Source organism: Danio rerio, chromosome 18 (assembly GCF_052040795.2).
Source record: "Danio rerio strain M-AB ecotype USA chromosome 18, GRCz13ab, whole genome shotgun sequence".
Lineage (NCBI taxonomy): Eukaryota > Metazoa > Chordata > Actinopteri > Cypriniformes > Danionidae > Danio > Danio rerio.
In genome coordinates this window covers 10,956,885-10,978,632 of record NC_141038.1, presented here as the reverse complement: position 1 = coordinate 10,978,632, position 21,748 = coordinate 10,956,885, and the positions used below count along the sequence as shown (strand labels likewise).

The following is a 21,748-nucleotide window of genomic DNA, read 5'->3' as shown; positions in this document are numbered from 1 at the left end:
CATTACATTAATGAAACATTGACGTAGCATTTGTTTTGTATAGAAATCACAAAAAAATACACTGGAAATTTGAGTACATTTTAATTGCCGTAGCTGCATTAAAATAGTTTTTTAGCAAAAATGTATGAAGTGTACTATAGTTGTGTTCTCTTACCTCTGTTTGATGTGGTGTTGGGTTGAATCCACAGAGGTTACAAACAATCTTCTTGCACTCAGTGCAAGTATTGTAGTTTGGAGTGACCTTAGAACCTATATTGAGATCCACTTTGCAAAGAGGACATGTTTTGGTCTCTGCTTTGGGAGCTGTGACTGCGCCTATTACAGGTTCAGGAACTGTTGTAGCCTGTTGGACCTGCTTCACATCTGTTTTGTCTGGTATAGGTGCTTTACTGGTATCACCAGTAGGTGGAATTTGTTGAGAAGTTACAGATCCTTTACGAGAAGCAGGCGATGTTGGTGTAGTCTTTAATGAGGTTTGGGACACCACGGATGCCTTGCGAGATGTTGGCGGCGTTGTATTCTTTGCAGATGTTTCTGAAGCCATGGAAGCCTTACGAGAAGTTGGTGGGGTTGTCGAGGAATCATCTTGCATGGCTGTTGATATTAGATTAGATGCAGAACTCAAAAAAGAGGATCCAAAGCCAAGAACCTTTCCTGAGACAGCAGTAACAGATGGCTGAGGGGATCCAGATCGGGCACCACCAAAACCAAAGCTAAAGAATTCCGCTTCCTCCTTTAAAGGTTCTGCTTTCTGTGATACAGCATGTTTCGTAGGAGATGGATCACTTTTTGGCATTTGGGGTACTGGTGATGATGCTTGTGTTGGTTTACTCTCTTGATTCTCTGTAGCAACCGATGCACTTTTTGTTCCAATGACATCTGTCATATTTAGTGAAGAAACAGGAATTTTAGAGGGTATAGGACTGTCCATGTCTTGTGATTTTGTTGGTTGAGATGCTTTGCTAGCCATTGGGGGTGGTTGGGCAGAGGGAAATTCTTGTGCTTTCTTTACCTGACAGTTTAAACATAGCCATTCCTTTACCTGTAAGTTAATAATAGCAATTAATATTAAAATAGGCAATGAATGATGCATGTGCAACTCACACAGCTAAAAAAAAATCAAGTATTCTTACCTTAGTTTGGTGTGGCATCGGACTAAATCCACAAAGGTTGCACACTGTGGTCTTACATCCAGTGCAAGTGTTGTAGTTTGATGGATTGCTCTTTAAGTCTACTTTACAGATTGGACAGACTTTCGAAAGCTCTGGGACTGGTGTGTTACTTTGCACATCATCAACTGGTACTTTGGGCTTCTCATCTTGTGATTTATTCTCCTCTATTTTCTTGTCATCTTTTTTCTGTACAACAGTAACCTTGGCTTCCTCCACCACTTTCCTTTTTTGCACAGCTTGAGCAGCTTCAGAACCCTTTCGAGAGGTCGGTGGTGTTGGTGCTGTCTTGATAGAACTTTGGGACACGGTAGATCCTTTACGAGAACTTGGTGGAGTTTTGCTGGATGACTCATCCTGAATGGCTGAGGATATCAGATTAGATGCTGAACTGAGGAATGAGGACCCAAAACCCAGAACTTTTCCAGACACTGCAGATTGAGGTGAAGGTGACCGAGATCGTGCACCAAAGCCAAAGAAACCAGAGTCTTCCTTATTCTGTTCAACTTTAGATGTTGGAGCAAGTTTGGAAGGAATTGTATCATCTTTAGATTTTTGAGCATATGCTGTTGGAGTAACTGTAGGTTCTTTAGCCTCAGTAAGTTTCTTGTCCTGCTCAACAGTAACAGTCTGCTTAATTTCTAGAGTTACTTTCTTTTGTGTAGATGCTAGTGGTACTTGTTGCTGAGCAGGGGGAGGTCCTGAGGCTCTCTCTACCTGGCAGGTCAAGCATAGCCATTCCTTCATCTGTTGATAAAAAAACATAAACAATTAAACATCCCTTTGTGAATTTACATGACTTAATTACAAATTGTATTTTCAAATAAATCTATAAATGTAGGTACCTCAATTTGATGTGGATTTGGATTAAATCCACAGAGATTACAAACAGATTTCTGGCATGAACTACAAGTGCTGTAGTTCTGTGGATCTTTTTTGAGTGTTTCGTTGCAAAGTGGACAGGCTTTTGAAATCTCCTCTGATGTATGTGCAGGTTTGACCAGCTGAGGATCTTGGGTTTTTGATACTGGCTTTTGATCTTGTATTGATGAAACAGCTGGCTTTGATTCTCTTTGAGGTTGTTTTTGTTTAGCATCCTGAGGAATTACAGATCCTTTTCTAGAAGTGGGTGGCGTAGGTGTGGTTTTATTTGAAACTTGGGAAACTGTAGATCCCTTGCGTGATGTTGGTGGAGTTTTGGTGGAGGACTCATCCTGAACAGCCGAAGAGATTAGATTTGACGCTGAGCTGAGGAAGGAGGACCCAAAACCAAAAACCTTATCAGAGACTGCAGCTTGAGGAGAGGGAGAGGGAGATCGAGATCGAGAACTGCCAAAACCAAAGCCAAAGAAACTGGATTCTTCTTTAACCTGTTCACCTTTAGGTGGTGGAACAGGCTTGGAAGAAGGAACATCACCTTTAGATTTTTGAGTATTTGGTGTTTTTAGTTCTTTAGTCTCTGCAAGAGGCTTCTTGTCCTGGTCAGCTGTAACACTTGGCTTTTTCTCAGGAGAAGGTGAAACCTGAGTTTTTTCCTTCAGTGGAGATGCTGGTGCAAGTGCTATATTAGATTGTGGCTCTGGTTGAGGAAGAGGAGGTCCTGAAGTTTTATGCATCTGACAAGTCAAACACAGCCACTCCTTCACCTGTAGATAATACAAAAGATCCTCAAATAGAGTCATATCTTGATTGTATTTGTATCATGTGACCATCAAATCTATAATCATTCAACTATGATTAATTTATGAACTGTGCTAATGCAACATCAAAATGTAAAACACATATACTTACATCAGTTTGATGAGGATTGGGATTAAATCCACAGAGATTACAAACAATGCTCTTGCAAGAAGTGCAAGAGCTATAGTTTTGTGGGGTTTTCTTGAGGGTCTCTTTACATAAGGGGCAGCTTTTTGGTGGCTCTTTATTCAATTCAGCTTCTAAAGGTTTGGATGGTTGAACATCTGGTGGCCCTTTCTGTTCTTGCGTTGGTGTAGACGTTGGCTTAGACTGCACTGGAGGTGGATTTAGTTTTGACTCTGGTGGAGCTACTGATCCTTTTCGAGAAGTGGGAGGTGTTGGTATGGTCTTGCTTGAAGTCTGAGAAATTGTAGAACCCTTTCGAGATGTTGGCGGAGTTTTAGATGGTTCAGCAGAGGAGATTAAGTTTGATGCTGAGTTTAGGAAGGAGGAGCCAAAGCCAAAAACTTTATCAGAGACAGCAGACACAGTGGGCTGAGGAGATTGTGATCTTGACTGAGAGCCACCAAACCCGAAGCTGAAGAAATCTGTTTCTTGTTTAGATGGTTCGGGTTTATGTGGTTGATCAGACTTGGCAGGTAAGACTTCACTTTTCTGCTTTTGGGCTTCTGATGTAGGTGGTTTCAAATCTGCTGAATTGGGTTTGATTTTGTGTTGTCCAGAAGCATCAAGTTTCTGATCTTCTGCTACAACGCCAGGAGTGTGTTGTTTTTGTGGTGAGGCAGGTGGAGGTAACTTGGTAGTTTGTGGACCGGGTTGTCCAGCTGGAGGTATGGGAGCTCTCTGGATCTGGCAGTTCAAACACAGCCATTCCTTCATCTGTGGTGTGATAGAAAAAGGGTAAAAAGTAGTTTAATATATTGAAACATTATTAATTACATGCTGTTCAGTTATAGAACTTTGTCTCACCTCAGTTTGATGTGGCAATGGGTTAAATCCACAGAGATTACACACTGTGTTCTTGCAAGTAGTACATGTGCTATAGTTTGGTGGATTCTTTATTATTTCTGCCTTACACAATGGACAAGCCTTTGGAGGCTCTGATTTGTAGACTTCTTCTTTGATAACAGCTTTTGCCTGAATTTCTTTCATCTTTCCTTCTTGTTCCTTGTCTTTCTGATTCTCTTGAACAGATTTAGCTCCCTGCTTAGGTGACAAATCAGCTGATCCTCCCTGAGTTGTAGCTTGTGTTAATGTAGTCTTCACAAGAGTTTTCGAAGGGGCTGAATCCTCTTGAGTTGCAAGGGGTGTTGTGGAGGATTCATCTTGTACAGCAGTGGACATAAGATTAGAAGCTGAACTCAGGAGGGAAGAACCAAATCCAAATACCTTACCAGAAACACTGGAAGCAGCAGGTTGGGGAGATGGCGATCTAGAGCGTCCAAAGCCAAAAAAGCCACTCTCTTCTTTAGTGGGTGCAGTTTTTGATGGAGCAGTAGATTGATTTAGTGATGGCTGTGCTATTTTTTTGATGTCCTCCTGCTGTTGCGGCTTCTGTTTAGGAGTAATTGTATTTTCCTTTGTAAACTCTGGAGTACCTGAAGATACTGCAGTCTTTTCTTTCTCACTGATAGGAACAGGAGCTGGTGTCGTTTTCTTTAGTGGTGATACCGGAGGAGCTACCTTGTTGGCCTCGGCTTGAGCTCTTTGCATCTGACAGTTTAGACAAAGCCACTCCTTTTTCTGTAATGACAATTTAGTATCAGAATGAAATTAGGGAGTTTTACGAATTTACACTTGCTCTGTGGTCATTTCATAAAGATAAGCACATGCAGTACTAGAAACAAATAAACATTTAAAAAATAAACTTGATGTTAAATATAATATATATAGGTATATTATTTTTTATATAAAATGCAGTCTACATAAAATGAGGTGCATATTTGTGCATACTATGTCAAATACACAAATCGAATATATTTTTAAAAATATGATAATATATAAGGCGCTTTATGTTCTTCAAGGTAACAAGGCTACTTACCTCTGTCTCATGAGGCATTGGGTTAAAGCCACAACGATTGCACACTGTGTTTTTGCACTCAGTGCAGGTATCAAAATTGGGAGGCTCCTTCTGCAAATCAACCTTACAGAGAGGACAGGCTTTGGGAAGTGATATTGGTGACTTTGTCCTTGTTTCTGGAAGAGCTGCATCTTTAGTAGTTGTTGGCTGTGCCTGACTGACCATGGGTTTCTCGTCTTTTCTCTTTTTTTGTATTGACTCTGGAGTACCAGTAAGTAGTGCAGCCTTTTCTTTTACAGTGGCATCTGGATCAAGTGTTTTCTTCTGTGTAGGACCAGGAGCCGATGTCAAAGAAACCCCAGAGCCCTTTCGTGAGGAAGGTGGAGTGGCAATCTTGTCTGAAGTCTGGGAAACTGATGAGCCTTTACGAGAAGGTGGAGGAGTTGTAGTCTTAGCGGAGAGTTGGGAAGCTGTTGAACCCTTTCGAGAAGCAGGGGGTGTTGTTGAAGGTTCTTCTAGAGCTGATGAGATCAGATTACTTGCTGAGCTAAACAAGGAAGAACCAAATCCTAGAACCTTTCCAGAGACAGCAGATGCTGCAGGTGGAAGTAAAGGAGACTGAGATCTACTTCTTGGATCTTCATGGAGTTCTGATGACAGAGAAGCCCCATCTTGAGCTTTTCCTTGTTCTTGTTGCTGTGAGGTAACTAAATTATTTGTTTCCTCTCCCTTTTCTGGAACTTTAGTTTTTGCCCCATCTGCATTATTAATGTTTACATCAGCTTCAGCTCCCTTTTGTGAGGTTGGAGGTGTTGTTTTAATAGATGTCTGTGAACCCTTGCGAGAGGAAGCTGGAGTGGTATTAACCTTATTAGAGATTTGTGAGACAGCAGAACCTTTTCGAGAGGTTGGTGGTGTTTTATCAGACATTTGAGAGGCTGTTGAAGCTTTGCGAGAACTAGACGGTGTTGTGGAGGACTCATCTTGAGGAGTTGTTGAGATTAGATTAGATGCTGAGCTTAAGAAAGATGAACCAAATCCTAGAACCCTCTCTGAGACAGCAGGCTGAGGAGAAGGTGATCTTGATCTAGCTCCTCCAAAACCAAACCCAAAGAATCCAACTTTATCTTGCTGTGGATCTGTTTTTTGTGATTCTGACTTTGAAACATCTGTAATATGCTGCTTTTGTGTTTCTTTCTGGGCGGGTTGTACAGTTGCTGCTGAAGTTTGTTTATAGTCTTGTTTCCCTGGTACTTGTGGTTTCTTATCCATTTGTACTGTATCTTCTGGCTTCTTTGCATGTGACTGCAGTTGCACAGGGGGAGGTTCTGGTGCTTTCTGCATCTGGCATGCCAAGCAAAGCCACATCACCTGTAGTTTAAAATGCATATTAAATTGATAATTTGGCAAGTGTGATTTACAATATGTAAAGTGAGATTTTGTAAATATTAAGGATGTTAAAATGTCATCCTTGAGATCAATGAATAAATCCACTTTAAATATTATCTTCGAAAGTTACAAGGCAACTCAAAAGGTTTATAGTACAGAGATGGAACCTAGAAATATCTCCCCTCAGTATAAATTTTATATAAACAAATACTGACAAATTTTGCATGATGGAGCCTAGTATGAAATAGTTCTTCTTTAAAGAGCATGAACTCAACATTGATATTTCCTCTTGATGAATGTCACTGTTTTTATTGTGAACCCAGGATATATGCCTTTATTCATTTTAATGTAATAAAAATGAAGCAGAACATATCTCTGCTGATGTATGGAAAGGTAATTTTCAGTCCTGTCAATAAACAACATTTTCCCTCTTTATAATTATTTTTTTGTTCAATAGTTGTTTTACTCAGAAATAAATAAACAATTGTCTTACCTCATTTTGATGGGGCATTGGGTTGAACCCACATAGGTTGCACACAATATTTTTGCATTCAGTGCAACTGTTGTATTGATCTTTCTTGAGATCCACCTTACAGAGTGGACAGACCTTGGGAAGAGGCTTGGGCGAATCCTTTGTCATCTTTAAATTATCTTTCAATTCTCTTGATGGAACATTAACCTGCTGAAGCAATTGTGTCTTCTCCTCTTTCTTCTGCTCAATTGATGGTTTAGTGTCTTTACTTGGTTGAGTTTTCTGAGACTCTTGCATGGCTACTGAAGAGCCCTTGCGGGAGCCAGGAAGTATTGTGGTTTCCGAAACTGATGAACTTTTGCGGGAAGTTGGTGGTGTTGTAGAAGGCTCATCCTGAACAGCTGATGATATCAGATTAGAGGCTGTGCTAAGAAAGGAGGAACCAAAGCCCAAAACTTTCCCAGACACAGCAGGCTGAGGTGAAGGTGACCTTGACCGAGCCCCACCAAAGCCAAAACCAAAAAATCCAGAACCCTCTTGATGAGGTTCAGTCTTTGGTGGTAGTTCAGATTGATTTTCTAGAGGCTTGTCCGATTTCATCTGCTGTTGGGTCTTAGGTTGTCTGACCTGTTGTGGTAAGTCAGCAGTGGGCTCCTTACCCCCTGCTACTGGTGATTTGTGACCAGCATTTGTGGCTTCCTTTGTGTGTTGTTTCTTCTGCAAAGATTCTGGAAGATCTTTCTCTTTCTTTGGCACTGGGGTTGTTATCTTCGCTTGATCTTTGGGCACTGATGCTCGCTGTACCTGACAGGTCAAGCAAAGCCACTCATTTGCCTGCCAAAAAAAGAGAGACAAAATGGTTTAATTTTTTCTCTTCAACTGAATTAAAATAAATAAATGAACAATATTGCTGAACTACATGTTGAACAATAATACTGTTATAACAGTGCTACTAGAAATGCTAAGTTGTCTTACCTCAGTCTGGTGGGGCATGGGATTAAACCCACAGAGGTTACATACAATGCTCTTGCATTCAGTGCAGGTGTTAAAGTTGGGAGGATCTTTCTTGAGCTCCACTTTGCAAAGTGGGCAATTTTTAACAAGAAGCTGAGAGGACTTAACAGCTGATTGAGGCTTTGATGGAGATGTAGACGGTGCTTTTAAAATTTGATCTTGCAAGGACTTTTTGTCTTCCATTAGCTTTTGAGAAAGAATTTTAGTTTCCCCAGGCTGTGTTTTTACGGAGTCCTGGGATGCTGTAGATCCCTTGCGGGATGTAGCTGCTACTGTTAGTGAATCTTTACGAGAGGTGGGTGGTGTTGTAGACTTCACAGAGCTCTGGGAAACGGTTGAACCTTTACGAGGTGTTGGTGGTGTTGTGGAGGATTCATCCTGAACTACTGAAGATATGAGATTAGATGCTGAGCTGAGAAAGGAGGAACCAAAGCCCAGTACCTTCTCTGACACAACAGGTTGAGGAGATGGTGATCGAGATCGAACACCACCAAAACCAAAACCAAAGAAACCAGTATCTGTTTTCGAGGAATCTGATTGTGTTGTAATTTCAGATTTAGCTGAAACACTGGCATCTTTTGGCTGTTGAGGTTTTATGCTCTCTTTCTGTGCAGGGGATTTTTCATTTAGAACATTTTGTGGAGGAGGCTGATGTTGAACTCTTTTATCTTGTTGTAAGCCAAGTTTAGACTGCAACTTAGGATCTAGACTTGAAGGTTCAGATGCTCTCTTTATCTGGCAACTCAAACAAAGCCACTCCTTTACCTAGATGACAAAAATCACAATCACAAATCAATTTATTACCTTTAATAACACAAGCAAGACTGCAAGAGTAAAATAAACATTATATCTTACCTCTTTTTCATGAGGCATAGGGTTAAATCCACAACGGTTACAGACAATAGTTTTGCAATCAGTGCAGCTGCTGAAGTTAGGAGGAACACTTGTAATATCTGCCTTGCAAAGTGGGCAGCTCTTGGGGAGGGGCAGGGGTGTTTTGTCCACTTTGGTAGGTAATGATTTATCAGCTGTTTTGTTCATAGAAGATTTGCTGGCTTGTTGATATGTCTCTTGTTTTTCTGCAGTTGTTTGTGTTGTGTCCCCGGTGTTTGACATCTGTGGAACAGCAGAACTCTTCCGAGAAGTGGTTGGTGTTGAGCCCTGGGAAACTGTTGAAGCTTTGCGGGAGGTTGGTGGTGTTGTAGATGTCTCATCTAGCACAGCTGTAGATATTAAATTGGATGCTGAGCTTAAAAAGGATGAGCCAAAACCAAGAACCTTCCCAGAAACAGCAGACACAGCAGGTTGAGGAGATGGAGATCTTGACCTTGCACCACCGAAACCAAAAAATCCAGATTCTTCCTTGGCAGACTTGGCAGAGACTTCAGATTTGGCTTCATGTTCTTGTTGTTGGGCCTTTTGGATTGGCAGAGCACCATTTGGAGCCTTGGATTGTTGGTCTTGTAATTTCTGAGGAGGGCCAATTTTCTTGCCTAACTTGTCTAATTCAGATGCACCTTCCTTTTGAATCAAGGGTGAAACCAATGGTTTACTGGCAGGCTGTTTTTTAGCCTGTGCTGCAGACTCCAATTTTGGAGGTCCTGGTGGTTCCATTCCTTTGAGAGCTCTTTGAGTCTGACAGTTTAAACATAGCCACTCTTTCAACTAAAAAAGAAGAAATTGGTTAACTCATGCTCACCTATTATTCAAATATTTTAGAAATTATTTGTGAGTCAGCATAAAATTACCTCTGTTTGATGGGGTGTTGGGTTGAATCCACAAAGATTACACACTGTAGTTTTGCATTCAGTACAGATCTGGTAGTTGGCAAGGTCCTTTTTGATTTCTACCTTGCAAAGTGGACAGGATTTGGGCAAGGGTTGAGGGTTTTTGTCTGCTTTTGGCATCAATAAAGAAGGTTCACCTTTTTTAGGTTGAGATATTGGTGCTTTATTATTTAGGTCAGCAGTTAACTCTATCTTTTTATCTTCTTTCTGACCAACTGATTGATTTTCATTTGACGTTGTAGACCCTTTTCGAGGCATTGGTGGAGTGTTGGTTTTGAGGGAAATTTGTGAGACTGAAGTAGCTTGGGAATTAGTTGTAGAAGGTTCATCTTGAACTGCTGATGAAATGAGATTAGATGCTGAGTTCAGAAAGGAGGAACCAAATCCCAAGACCTTACCAGACATGGCAGAAACCGCAGGCTGAGGAGATGGTGACCGTGACCGTGCTCCACCAAAGCCCAAGCCAAAAAATCCTGACTGTTCTTGTTCAGCCTCAGCCTTTGGTGATGCTTTAGAAACAGAAGGGGAGGAGGCATTTTTTACTGTCTGCTGTTGTACAGGCTTAGTGGAAGGAGCTTGCTTTGCTCCAACTGCACTAGTCTGTTGTTCATGCATCTCCTTTTTATGAGCAGCAGGTTGGTTGGCAGGACTAGCCATTGTTGGCAGAGTTGAGGACTGTTTTTCTAAAGGGCCAAGTGTAGAATCCATCTTATTAGATTTGCTGGGCTGTGTTTTGGATTTTATAGTGGGTTGTCCTGGAGGCTCTATTCCTTTCAGTGCTCTCTGTGTCTGGCAGTTTAAGCAAAGCCACTCCTTTGCCTGCAAAAAAAACCAATGGTTAATAGTAATAGTAGTCGCCTTGCCAACATCTATTAACTTATTCCACTTCTTTGAGGTATTTTAGCATACAGAAACATTCTGAACAGGATTATTTTTAGTCATATCTTAATATTACATATTTTAGTACATATTTTGTTTAGAAACATTAGAATAGTTCGAATGACTGAATGAGTGTACAAAAATGCATATTCTGCCAGAGGAACGGCTACTCATATAAACACATGCTCAGTAAACTAGAAAGATGAAATCACGGCCCTAAGACACTCTTAAATGTTTTATTATACTGAAAAGGTATATGTGTGTGTTTTAGAGGACTACATTGCAGTTACTCTGACTTTTTAAAAGGATTTCTCAGGTAAGCTACAGTAGATGGCAAATACAAACCAAAAATATTTTAGACACAATCCCCAAATGACCAGTTCAATTTGTGCAAATTTCCAAAAGTCTTGTTAACAGTACATCACAGTATTTGTGTGCATATACATATATAAAAAATTACAAAGGATTGCTTATGAAATCTAATCAAACATAGCTCACAATAGTGTCAGTGCAAGCCAGTGTTTACAAATCTGTAAATGTGCCAGCTAAAATGTTTGTTATGGAAATGTGAGCTGATTATTTGGTGCATTTGTATGATTTCTCTTTTTAAAACGTGATCCTGTATGCTTAAATAATTTCCCATCGTACTCAGAAAGAATTATCAGTTCATGCTGCATTCACAGTCATCAGACATACAGCTCACACTAAAACCTAAATTTAACCTCTGGTGAAAGACAGCAGCTATCTTATTTAAGGCTTAAGGAAATATAATATATCATTTAGATCATTTTAGAGAGGTAAAAAAAGCACACAGCTGTTTCATATTTACTAAATCTCTAGGCTTAAGGCATTTCTCAGGCTTGAATATTTTTTGATTAAACACAAACCACACACAGTTATTGCAGAATGAGTGAAGGTGACCTTCATATAGAAGACATACTCTTTCGCTATTATCTCATTTCAACAACCTGCACTTGACACTGAGCACAACTAAGTAGCAGATGCCACTGTAATCTACACCACATCTCTGTGCTTTTGAACTCCCTCAGAAAAGACTTAGATGTTATCTCAGAGGACAACAACGCGGAGGATCCTCTGCCTTCCATGTTTTCGTCACACAGCTGGTCCATGTGACCCAATAGCCTTCAAAACTCCTTGCCAGGCTGAACATAAACTCAAAACATTCAACTACAGAATCAAGAGTATTTTGTACTCAACACATCCTAAAAGGTAAAACAGCCGCTTCGGGTCAAACCTAGTTGTTTAGGGCTTTGAGATGATTACAACAAAGGCCATAAGTGCTCTCTTGGGGACATATATTATTACAGCAGATTTAGAGCTAAGACTGTGAAAATTACACATTCCTGCCCATTCCTGGATTTGTCTACTCTCTTACTAGTTTATATAAAACCTTAGAGAAACTCCTGAAATATAAAAGGCGTGATAATGACAACGCAAAAAAGCAAACTAAATAATAATTAATAATAATAATTCCTTACATTTATATAGCGCTTTTCTGGGCACTCAAAGCGCTTTACACAATGGAGGGGGAATCTCCTCATCCACCACCAGTGTGCAGCATCCACCTGGATGACGCGACGGCAGCCATTTTGCGCCAGACCGCACACCACACACCAGCTGATTGGTGGAGAGGACACAGAGTGATGATATGCCAATCATGATATGGGGAGGGTTAGGAGGCCATGATGGACAGAGGCCAGTGGGCAGATTTGGCCATTATGCCGGGGTTAAACCCCTACTCCTTTTCAAAGGACATCCTGGGATTTTTAACAACCACAAAGAGTCGGAACCTCGGTTTAACGTCTCATCCGAAAGACGGCGCTCACTGAGCAGTATAGAGTCCCCGTCACTATACTGGGGCATTAGGACCCACACAGACCACAGGTTGAGTGCCCCCTGCTGGCCTCACTAACACCACTTAGCAACCTAGCTTTCCCATGTGGTCTCCCATCCAGGTACTGAACGGGCGCAGCCCTGCTTAGCTTCAGTGGTCGACCATGTGAGAGTTGCAGAGAGCTAGCTGCCATCGTATGGATGGTTAACTTGGAAAAAAAAACTAATAAAAATTAGAAAATGTACCACATGACATCAGAAATAGAACCCCTATAAATAATAGAGTCCACTGAGTCCAGAAAACAAATACAGAATGAAATAGGGCTGCAACAACGAATCGATTAAATGCATAAACATTGATTACTAAAAGTTTTGGCAAGAAATTTCATAATCGAAATTGTTGTGTCCCTGTGACACGGGGACGTTGGAATTTTTAAAAACACTTTAGTTCAACATCAGCGGAGTGAACACGGTCTCTCGTGCACTGATAAAGAGTTCAGCGCCTTATAGACAGGGATGAGGAGGAAGGCAGTTTAACAGCAGGGTAAATCAATAAAGAATCCTACTTTTTTTCAGTTTTGAAGTGAGGACCGTAAAGTCCCTGGTGCTGGTGTTTTTACTCGTTATCCAGCTTGACAAGCATGACAAGTTAGCGTTAGCTCGCTTACCCTTAGAGCGGCAACTGAAAAATTCACATTAGCTTTGGCGCATTGACTGGCGCTGAGCCAGAGAAAGACTTGTCATATTATCACTAATATGCAGCGTTTATGTTTAAGACATGTAAATACACACAAGTACTAGTAAAACAATACATTTAGAGTTTGTAAAACACACAAGAATGTCTAACAATCTATTCAAATATAAGTTGTCGATATGTTTTATTCATATTAGATACACATAGTGAAAGTAACTATAAAGTTGAATCTACCATTCTCTAAGTTCACCAGCCACTTACTCGCATGCATTTGGTCAGTAACTGATGAATTTACTTGCTGAATCATGCGTGGTCTACTTTTATGAATGAGGCAAACGCAAGTAAACATGGTGATGCCCATCCAACGTTATAGATCCACATGGAATCACTTACACGTCTGTTTGAATTGGAATATCAGGTAGCTGGGCAAGCGCGTGGATACGTTGAATTAAAACGGAAAGAAAAACAAAATAAAAGTGTTACATCTGTCATGCAGTGCTATTGTGGCTGTTGTGTGTCACGTGACAAACATGACGCCTTGCCATGAAAACATTAAGGGTGAATGTTCTAAAATAATGATCGCCTAAAAAAAAAACTCCTGGTTCCAGATAGAATCTTTTAAACTCACCAGTAAAAGGGTTAACAACAGAAGTAAAACAGCAGTGGTATAGTTATTTTGCATTGTAAGACTAAAGACACGCTTTTATTCACTCGCCTTTTTTGGATCATTTATTTTTCGATCTGTAGCCACGTAGAGCTGCACTGCAAAAACAGCTTTTCTTTCTTAGTCAATTTTGTCTCATCTCCAGTCCAAATATCTACAAAACCTTCAATCAAGAACAGACAAGAAATATGGCAAAGGGAAATTTAGTGATGCTTAACTTCTGTTTGAGACTATATCTCATTAAGATTATTTTTCTCAACCCCTTGGCAAATAATTTAGCTTGTTTTAAGCAAACAATCACTTATGTTGAGGCGTGTTTTTTTTTTTTTTTTCAAAAACAAGACATCATTTCTTAAGGTATTTCATGTGTCTAGTATGTACTGTATCTTGATTTAAGAATTATTAAATATATTTGGGTTGAAAACAGAACAAAAATACTTGTTTAAGTTTAAGTTTTTTTTTTATTATTATTATTATTATTATTATTATTATTATTACAGCTCAGGGATGAGCTTTTTTTAAATAAAGAGTTGGAAATTAATGCTTTTCCTGTTTGTATTTTATTTTATATTATTTCATGTGTCTAGTATGTATCTTGATTTAAGAATTCTTTAGATATTTATGTTGAAAACAGAACAAAAATACTTGATAATTTTTTTATTTTATTTTATTTTATTATTTTTATTATTATTATTATTATTATTATTATTATTTTTATAACAGCTCAGGGATGAGCTTTTTTAAATAAAGAGTTGGAAATGAATGCTTTTCTTGTTTGTTTTTTGTCCGATTAATCAAATAAATAATCGACCGATTCATTGATTATTAAAATAATCGTTAGTTGCAGCCCTAAAATTAAACCACATCTACCAACTTCTGTTGAGAAAGCAAAATAAAGTATCCACTTGGATCAAAGCAGACATCACTAAAGCCCACAAGATTATTATGAAGCTCTCTCCCCAAGCAGCCATGACATCTCGATGGCTTTGCTGTCTGTAAAGTGGCTGAAAGCAACACACTGAGTGGAAAGTTGGCAGGCAAAACAGACAAGCCAGCAACTGCCATGTTTGAGCCAGACTGATTATTAAACGTCATAATACAAATCAAAAAGCAGAGAAAGTCCATTCATTCATGAAATCTATTTATCACCCAAAACCTTAAAGGATTAGTTCACCCAAAAAATGAAAATTTTGTTAATTACTCTCCCTCATGTCGGGCCAATCCCCCAAGTCCTTTGTTCATTTTTGAAACACAAAATAAGAATAAATCTGAGAGCTCTCTGAGCCTCCACATACAACCACAGACACATTTATTAATAACAATAATAATAATTCCTTATATTTATATAGCGCTTTTCTGGACACTCAAAGTGCTTTACACATTTGTGGAAGGAATCTCCTTATCCACCTGGATGCATGATGGCAACCATATTGTGCCAAACCTCACACCCCACACCAGCTGATTGGTGGTGAGGAGACAGAGTGATGAAGCCAATTTTGATACGAGGATGGTTAGGAGGCCGTGATGGACCAATGGGCAAATTTGGCCAAGATGCCGGGGTTAAACACCTACTCTTTTTCGAAGGACATCCTGGGATTTTTAACCACCACTTAGAGTCAGGACCTTGGTTTAATGCTTCATCTGAAAGATGGCGCTTAGAGCAATATAGAGTCCAAATCAATCTACTGGGGTGTTAGGACCCACACAGACCGCAGGTTGAGCGCCCCCTGCTGGCCTCACTAACACTCTATTCATACTGGGTGCCAGCGTCCACACTCTCCCATTCACTTTGAATGGGTGACGTCAAGCATTGCCGATCTGCATTGTGCATCTGTCGGCGCGTCTTGAACTTTTGAAGCACCAACGGACACGTCAGCCAATCAGATCGCTTTATGCAGTAATGCAGTGATTTTGGACGAATTTCATTGGCTGATGTGCTATGATTATCGCGTCAGCCCCAACTTCAGACACGCCCCGTCAAGCATTGATGCTGAAGCCCCCTGTGAATCGGGAGTAAATCTGGCAGCAACCTAGCTTTCCCATCTGGTCTCCCATCAAGGTACTGACCGGGTGCAGCCCTGCTTAGCTTCTGTTGGTGACCATGTGAGAGTTGCAGAGAGCTAGCTGCCAGCTAGGTATTTAAGGTACAGAAAACTAAAACCTTGTCAACTAAAACCATGATAAAACATTCCTTTTAAAATATCATCTGTAATCATACAAAGCTCATCTGTGTGCACCAAAAAACTGTAATACAACTTTGTTCGCTGTCGTGTCACCCCCTGGGCCCACTAAACCCAATGCAAATCTTTTTTAGAACTTTAAATATATCATGACCATTTCTGTCTGCGGATGTTTTGGGAACTGTCAGCTTTAATCTAAAATATCTTAAATTGGATTCCAACATAAAGGTTTCAAGAAATAGAAATGACGTGAGGAAATTAATTACATAATTTGAATTTTTAGATGAACTAATCTTTTAATGGATCTGTGAATCACACTAATGCAAACGTAAAAAAGGATGACACATTGTGCATCTGCACATTTATGTTTTACTTTTGGTCTTGAGATTCAAGCACTTTATTTTGAAAAGTTTGGGGAGGGAGTAGTCTGAGGTAATTTAGAATCAAAGCACATTTTGTCTCTCTCACAGCCATTTTCAGGCTGCCTTCCACAAGACTGCCTCCACACAAACCAAAGAGACTAGAAAATACATCCATCTTTTACAACAGAATCACTGAAATCACAAAGAACATGTCCTTTGAAATTGCTCTTGACATTTTCCTCACACAGTTCATTGCACAAACCATAATGTGAGCCAACTGCAAAACATAAATTCATCTGTTTCTTACCTCCGTCTGATGAGGCACAGGATTAAATCCACACTGATTACACACAATGGTCTTGCATTCAGTGCAGGTACTATAGTTAAGAGGATCTTTTCTTAGGAGTGCCTTGCAGAGTGGACAGGATTTGGGAGGAAGTTTTGGGCTTTGATCCACTTTAGTAGCCTGAGCAGATGGGGATTCCGTAATTGTTGTTGGTTTTTGAGTGTCTTGAGGTTTATTTTGTTGTTGTTGTGTTTTTCCCTCTTGCATCAGTGACTTGGAAAGATTGGGGGATCCCTTAGAGGCCTCTGAGCCTTTTCTTGATGAAGGGGGTGTTGTGATCTTGGCAGAGGTTTGGGAAATGGTAGATCCCTTTCGAGAGGTCGGGGGTGTGGTTGAGTTTTCATCTTGGGTAGCTGAAATCAGGTTTGATGCAGAGCTAAGGAATGAAGAACCAAATCCTAAAACCTTCCCAGAAACAGAAGAGGCACCAGGCTGTGGAGAAGGAGAGCGGGATCGAGTGCCACCAAAACCGAAACCAAAGAAACTGGACTCTTCTTCTTTTTTAGGAGGATCAGTCTTTGATGGTGGCTCACTTTTGGCAGGAGGAGCACCTTGTGTTGTTTGCTTTGTAGGAGGTTTTTGTTGTGTTGTTTGCTGCGATGTATGAGCTGCACTTGTGCTGGACTGGCTTGATTGTTTCTGACTTTGTGTTGGTTTTGTTGGCGGACTGGCAGATGGAGGCATCTGCTTACTGTGAGGTGTGTCTTTCTTTGCAAGGTTCTGTGATGGTACATTGTCCTTGGGCTGTGATTGGGCTTTTAGTGTAGGAGGTCCACTGCTCTCTGCCCCTCCCAGAGCTCTCTGCATCTGGCAATTCAGGCAAAGCCACTCCTTAGCCTGTGAATATAGAAAATACAAATTTCTGTTATCCAGTTGCAAATTTTTAATTTGACATACATTAAATTCAACACAGTTGTTTTGGTGATCGATCAGACTGCTAATGTTTCTCAAAGAATGACAGATACGTCTATTTTCAGTAGAACATTTGCAAACTTAAAGAATGATGAGTTAGCAATTTGTACTCACAGTTGCATCTGGAGGACTAAACCCACACATGTTGCAGACCTCTGATTTACATTGTGTGCAGGTATTATGGTTGAGTGAATCCTTGGATTTAAGATTGAGTTCTGTGTTTTTACAGACTGGACAGAGGGTTTTAACCCCAGCTCCAGATCCACTTTTCTCCTGAGGCTCTGTTGAAGGAGGCCTTGACCCAGGTCCTCTTGGTCCACCCTTCCCAACACCGTGCTTAGGAGATTCACCCCCACCTGTTCCATGTTGCAATCCACCCCTACCCGCTCCCTGCTGGGAAAGACCTCCTCTACCAGCCCCTTGCAGTACAGGAGAGCCACCCCGTCCAGCTGCTTGAGGTTGGAATCCACCCCGTCCAGCTCCTTGAGGTTGAGATCCACCCCGTCCAGCTCCTTGAGGTTGGGATCCACCCCGTCCAGCTCCTTGTGGATGGGATCCACCTCGTCCAGCTCCTTGTGGTTGGGATCCACCCTGTCCAGCTGCTTGTGGTTGAGATCCACCCCTTCCAGCTCCTTGTGGTTGAGAGCCTCCCCGTCCAACTCCTTGGCCTCCCCTTCCCATACCCTGTGGCTGAGGTCCACTTTGTCTCTGAGGTCCCTGCGAGGCTGGTTGGCCGTTCCCCTGCTGTTGGTGATCCTTCTGCTTTGAGGATCCTGGAGGCTGCTGTTGTTGTTTTTCCTCACTGGTCTCATCCCCAAAAAGACCAAACTTGTTCACAGCAGAGGACATTGCACTTAGAGGATTCCCCCCGCTCAGAAAGTTGGAGGAAAACATGTTGGCTGTGGGGAATAGGGCACTGGTGTAGGAGAAGACTGGGATGGGGAGCCCAGAGGTGGGTTTCTCTCACCAGTTGAAGTTATCCCTCACATCTACCTCCAGTGTCCCTTAGAAAATAGAAAATTGAATGTGCATAAATTCAACAGCGAGTAACACCATATGTATGATAACATGAATATTTACTGACTTCATAAACAAAAACATTTATTGAGTTACAATTGTATATTTCTTTTTATATTTGCCTAAAGCAAAACTGGATAAAACGAAGATAATACTTTGAAATATTTATTTTCAGACATGCTCTATTTAAGTGAACTTCAAAGAGTGTGAAATCCTAAATGCAAGAACATGAATAACAGAATAAACAAAAGAAGTAATCTTTGCATTAAGAAAAATGGTTGTCATAGCAGTGTTTGTGGATGGGAGAATTCGTCAGCTTGGAATTATAAGGTTCTATCAGCGTTTGAATGATTTTGAGATATTGAGCTTCAAAGTATATAGCAAACAGTATATGTGTAACATTTGTTTTTTAAATAAAAAATCTTAAAATGTAAACAACTTATAAAAAACATCCCATGATGTAAATAAGTTGTAATTTAGTAAGAATATGTCACTAACTCAATTTTGACAAAAACTACAGATAGTCTTATAATTCTAAGGTGATGAATTGTCATTTACCCATGACCTGCAGTAAGCACATCCATTATAAATAAAATAAATGGACCATATCATTAGCCCTCACAGTACATTTGCTCTTGCAGTGACATGCTATGCCTCAAATAAAATGGTTTATTAGAGTCAACTATTTTAATTATACATGCAATAAAAAACAGTAATTCTATTAAATATTATTTCATTTTTGCAGAACAATTTTGTAAGTGAATGCAATGTATTCCTGTTTCAAAGCTGATTTTTCAGAAATAATTAGCCCAGTCAAATGATCCTTTAGAAATCAATCTAATGATCCTTCAGAAGACTCTTAAAATTGTTAACAATACTGAAACAGTTGTGTCTTTTTATCATGTGAGAAAACCATGACAAAATACTAAATATAACATTCTTAAAGAAACAAATACACGCACATATAGCTAATTTTAAGAAAATGTGGTTATTGTAAACTTCAAATATACATATTAGAAAGATTTATTAAAGATCATGTCATGCTGAAGACTTAAGCAATGATGCTGAATATCAGATTTAAATCACATGAATGACAGTTGCAAGATATTCAGAAAGAAAACAGCTAGTTTAAATGCTTGTTTATTTGGAAAAGTGTACTGTTTTCATTATTACTGCTTTCTTAGCAAATTAATAGAGCACTGGTGAGCAGAAGAGTATTTTAAGAGCAACCAATTTAAATGGTTTTAACTTTTGACTTAATATTACCACTAAATTGTTCCAAACAACATATTTATGGGATGCATAAAATATTACATAATTGCTATGTTCCAAAACATGAACAGGATTTTTGAAATGTCGATGTTCATGATATCTGATAACTACCTACTGTATAACAATTGACAATCCTAGTGACAATTTACCAATCCTACACACCTGTTGTTCACTCACATGTAACACATCTTAAAAATCTAGCATGAATGGCGATGATTTTGCGAGAAAAGCATGACTGCATTTCCCTGTAATTGACTGAGTGTTTGGACGTTTCCCTTCAGCACCTTGGACAGCGCTCTATATCCTGCATCACGTCTCTCTGCCTTTCAGCGTGAAATACAACACGCCATACCATTCACAGCAGTAACTCTATGCGGACACATTTATGACGAAGAACTGTAATGTGAGTTTTCCGTGCGTTTGTTTTTATTTATTTCTTTATTTTATTATTTATTTAATCAAGTGTTTTTAATAGTAGCATGCGCTGTCATTATAGTAGAAACACTGTATAATTAACACGGTCTCAACATCAACGTGTTCTTCTGGCGATTTTCCAGCTTTGCTCCTTAAAAAAACATCTATATTGCCCATCTACAGAAATACTCCATCACATATATCAACCTCCTTTGCATATGTAAAAAATATATATAAAAAATGAGGTTTTAAAATCTTAATTTAATGTTTCTCTATTAAAATGTTAGACCGTATTAGTTACAACTCGAAGGCTATGTTTTGCTGACCAAAGGACGTTGTAGTATTATAAGCTGGTTATTCGATACGAGGTTGTAGATGATCAATCCCTGACAGTCACGATCTGCAGCAATCACAATCATCTCCCCACATAACATACATCCAGTCAGAAAATCCAACGGTAAATGGTGAGAAATAGAGGATTTCCTCGCTGTCCTGGTCATGATGCATTCGCCCTTGATCAAACCCTGTCGGAGGATTTCCCATCCTCATCACTAACACCGCATCCGTCCATGCTGTACGAGAGCATCAAGAAGCCGAAAGCATTTCCAGACTCAAAGTATGCCTTTACAACCACACACACCAAAATCATCCAAGGAAAAACGTGTTAATTTTCATCCAAAAGAGGTACAAACAGCGTCATACCTTACAGCGCGCGAGCATTTCTGTTTATTCCCCCATTGCTGTCTCTAGTGTTGTTTGGTGATCGGCTGTTCGGCGTCTAGGATGGAGGTTACGAGCATCTGAGGGCATACCCGCTTCCACAATCTCCCCGTCTGCGCATGCGCCGCACAAAACAGGTGATCAGAATACATCACCTCGTGAAAATTGAATTTAAAGAGACATAATAGGACAAGCTGTCCGCTATTAATCGGCTTCTGATTGTTTAAACTTATGTAAAACGTTGGTTGTGCAAAATCACTTATATTATTATTATATAGGCACATATATTATTATGTATTACAGTTGAAATCAGAATTATTAGCCCCCTATTGATTTTTTTCACATTTATTTTGTTCCTTTTTAATTATTTCCCAAATAATGTTTAACAGAGCAAGGAAATTTTCACAGTATGTCTGATAATATTCTTTTTCTGCTGGAGAAAGTCTAATTTGTTTTATTTCGGCTAGAATAAAAGCAGTTTTTAAGTTTTAAAAAACATTTTACGGTCAAAATATTTGGCCCCTTTAAACTAGCCAATATAATTTTGATAGCCTACAGAACAAACCATCATTATACAATAACTCGCCTAATTACCCCAACCTGCCTAGTTAACCTAATTACCCTAGTTAAGCCTTTAAATGTCACTTTAAGCTGTATAGAAGTGTCTTGAAAAAATATCTAGTCAAATATTATTTATTGTCATCATGGCAAAAATAAAATAAATCAGTTATTAGAAATGAGTTATTAAAATTATTATGTTTAGAAATTTGTTGAAAAAAATTTCTCAGTTAAAAAGAAATTTGGGAAAAATAAGCAGGGGGCTAATTTTTTTTTGGGGGGGGGGGGTAATTTTGACTTCAACTGTATATAGGTATTATTATA

At 39.6% G+C, this 21,748-nt stretch overlaps 1 protein-coding gene across 6 annotated transcripts in view; it reads right to left on the bottom strand.

The window, feature by feature from the left end:
• Positions 1-21,748, bottom strand: part of pclob (piccolo presynaptic cytomatrix protein b) — a 120,980-nt gene that overhangs the window by 85,111 nt on the left and 14,121 nt on the right. For 5 of the 6 annotated variants that reach the window (XR_015514739.1, XM_087292979.1, XM_087292982.1 and 2 more), the window contains exons 2-13: positions 17,558-18,447; positions 16,493-17,368; positions 9,514-10,371; positions 8,621-9,430; positions 7,727-8,530; positions 6,773-7,585; positions 4,912-6,261; positions 3,840-4,613; positions 2,961-3,749; positions 2,015-2,815; positions 1,134-1,916; positions 155-1,042 (exon numbers count right to left, since the gene is read on the bottom strand). Coding sequence is in view for 5 of the 6 variants with exons in the window: in XM_087292979.1 (XP_087149105.1) it covers positions 155-1,042; positions 1,134-1,916; positions 2,015-2,815; positions 2,961-3,749; positions 3,840-4,613; positions 4,912-6,261; positions 6,773-7,585; positions 7,727-8,530; positions 8,621-9,430; positions 9,514-10,371; positions 16,493-17,368; positions 17,558-18,337 (10,326 nt within the window). In the remaining variant the exon portion in view is untranslated. Of the gene's footprint in view, positions 1-154; positions 1,043-1,133; positions 1,917-2,014; positions 2,816-2,960; positions 3,750-3,839; positions 4,614-4,911; positions 6,262-6,772; positions 7,586-7,726; positions 8,531-8,620; positions 9,431-9,513; positions 10,372-16,492; positions 17,369-17,557; positions 18,448-20,848; positions 20,927-21,748 lie in introns of those variants that run through there. The other variant, XM_087292980.1, reaches the window with a different exon arrangement.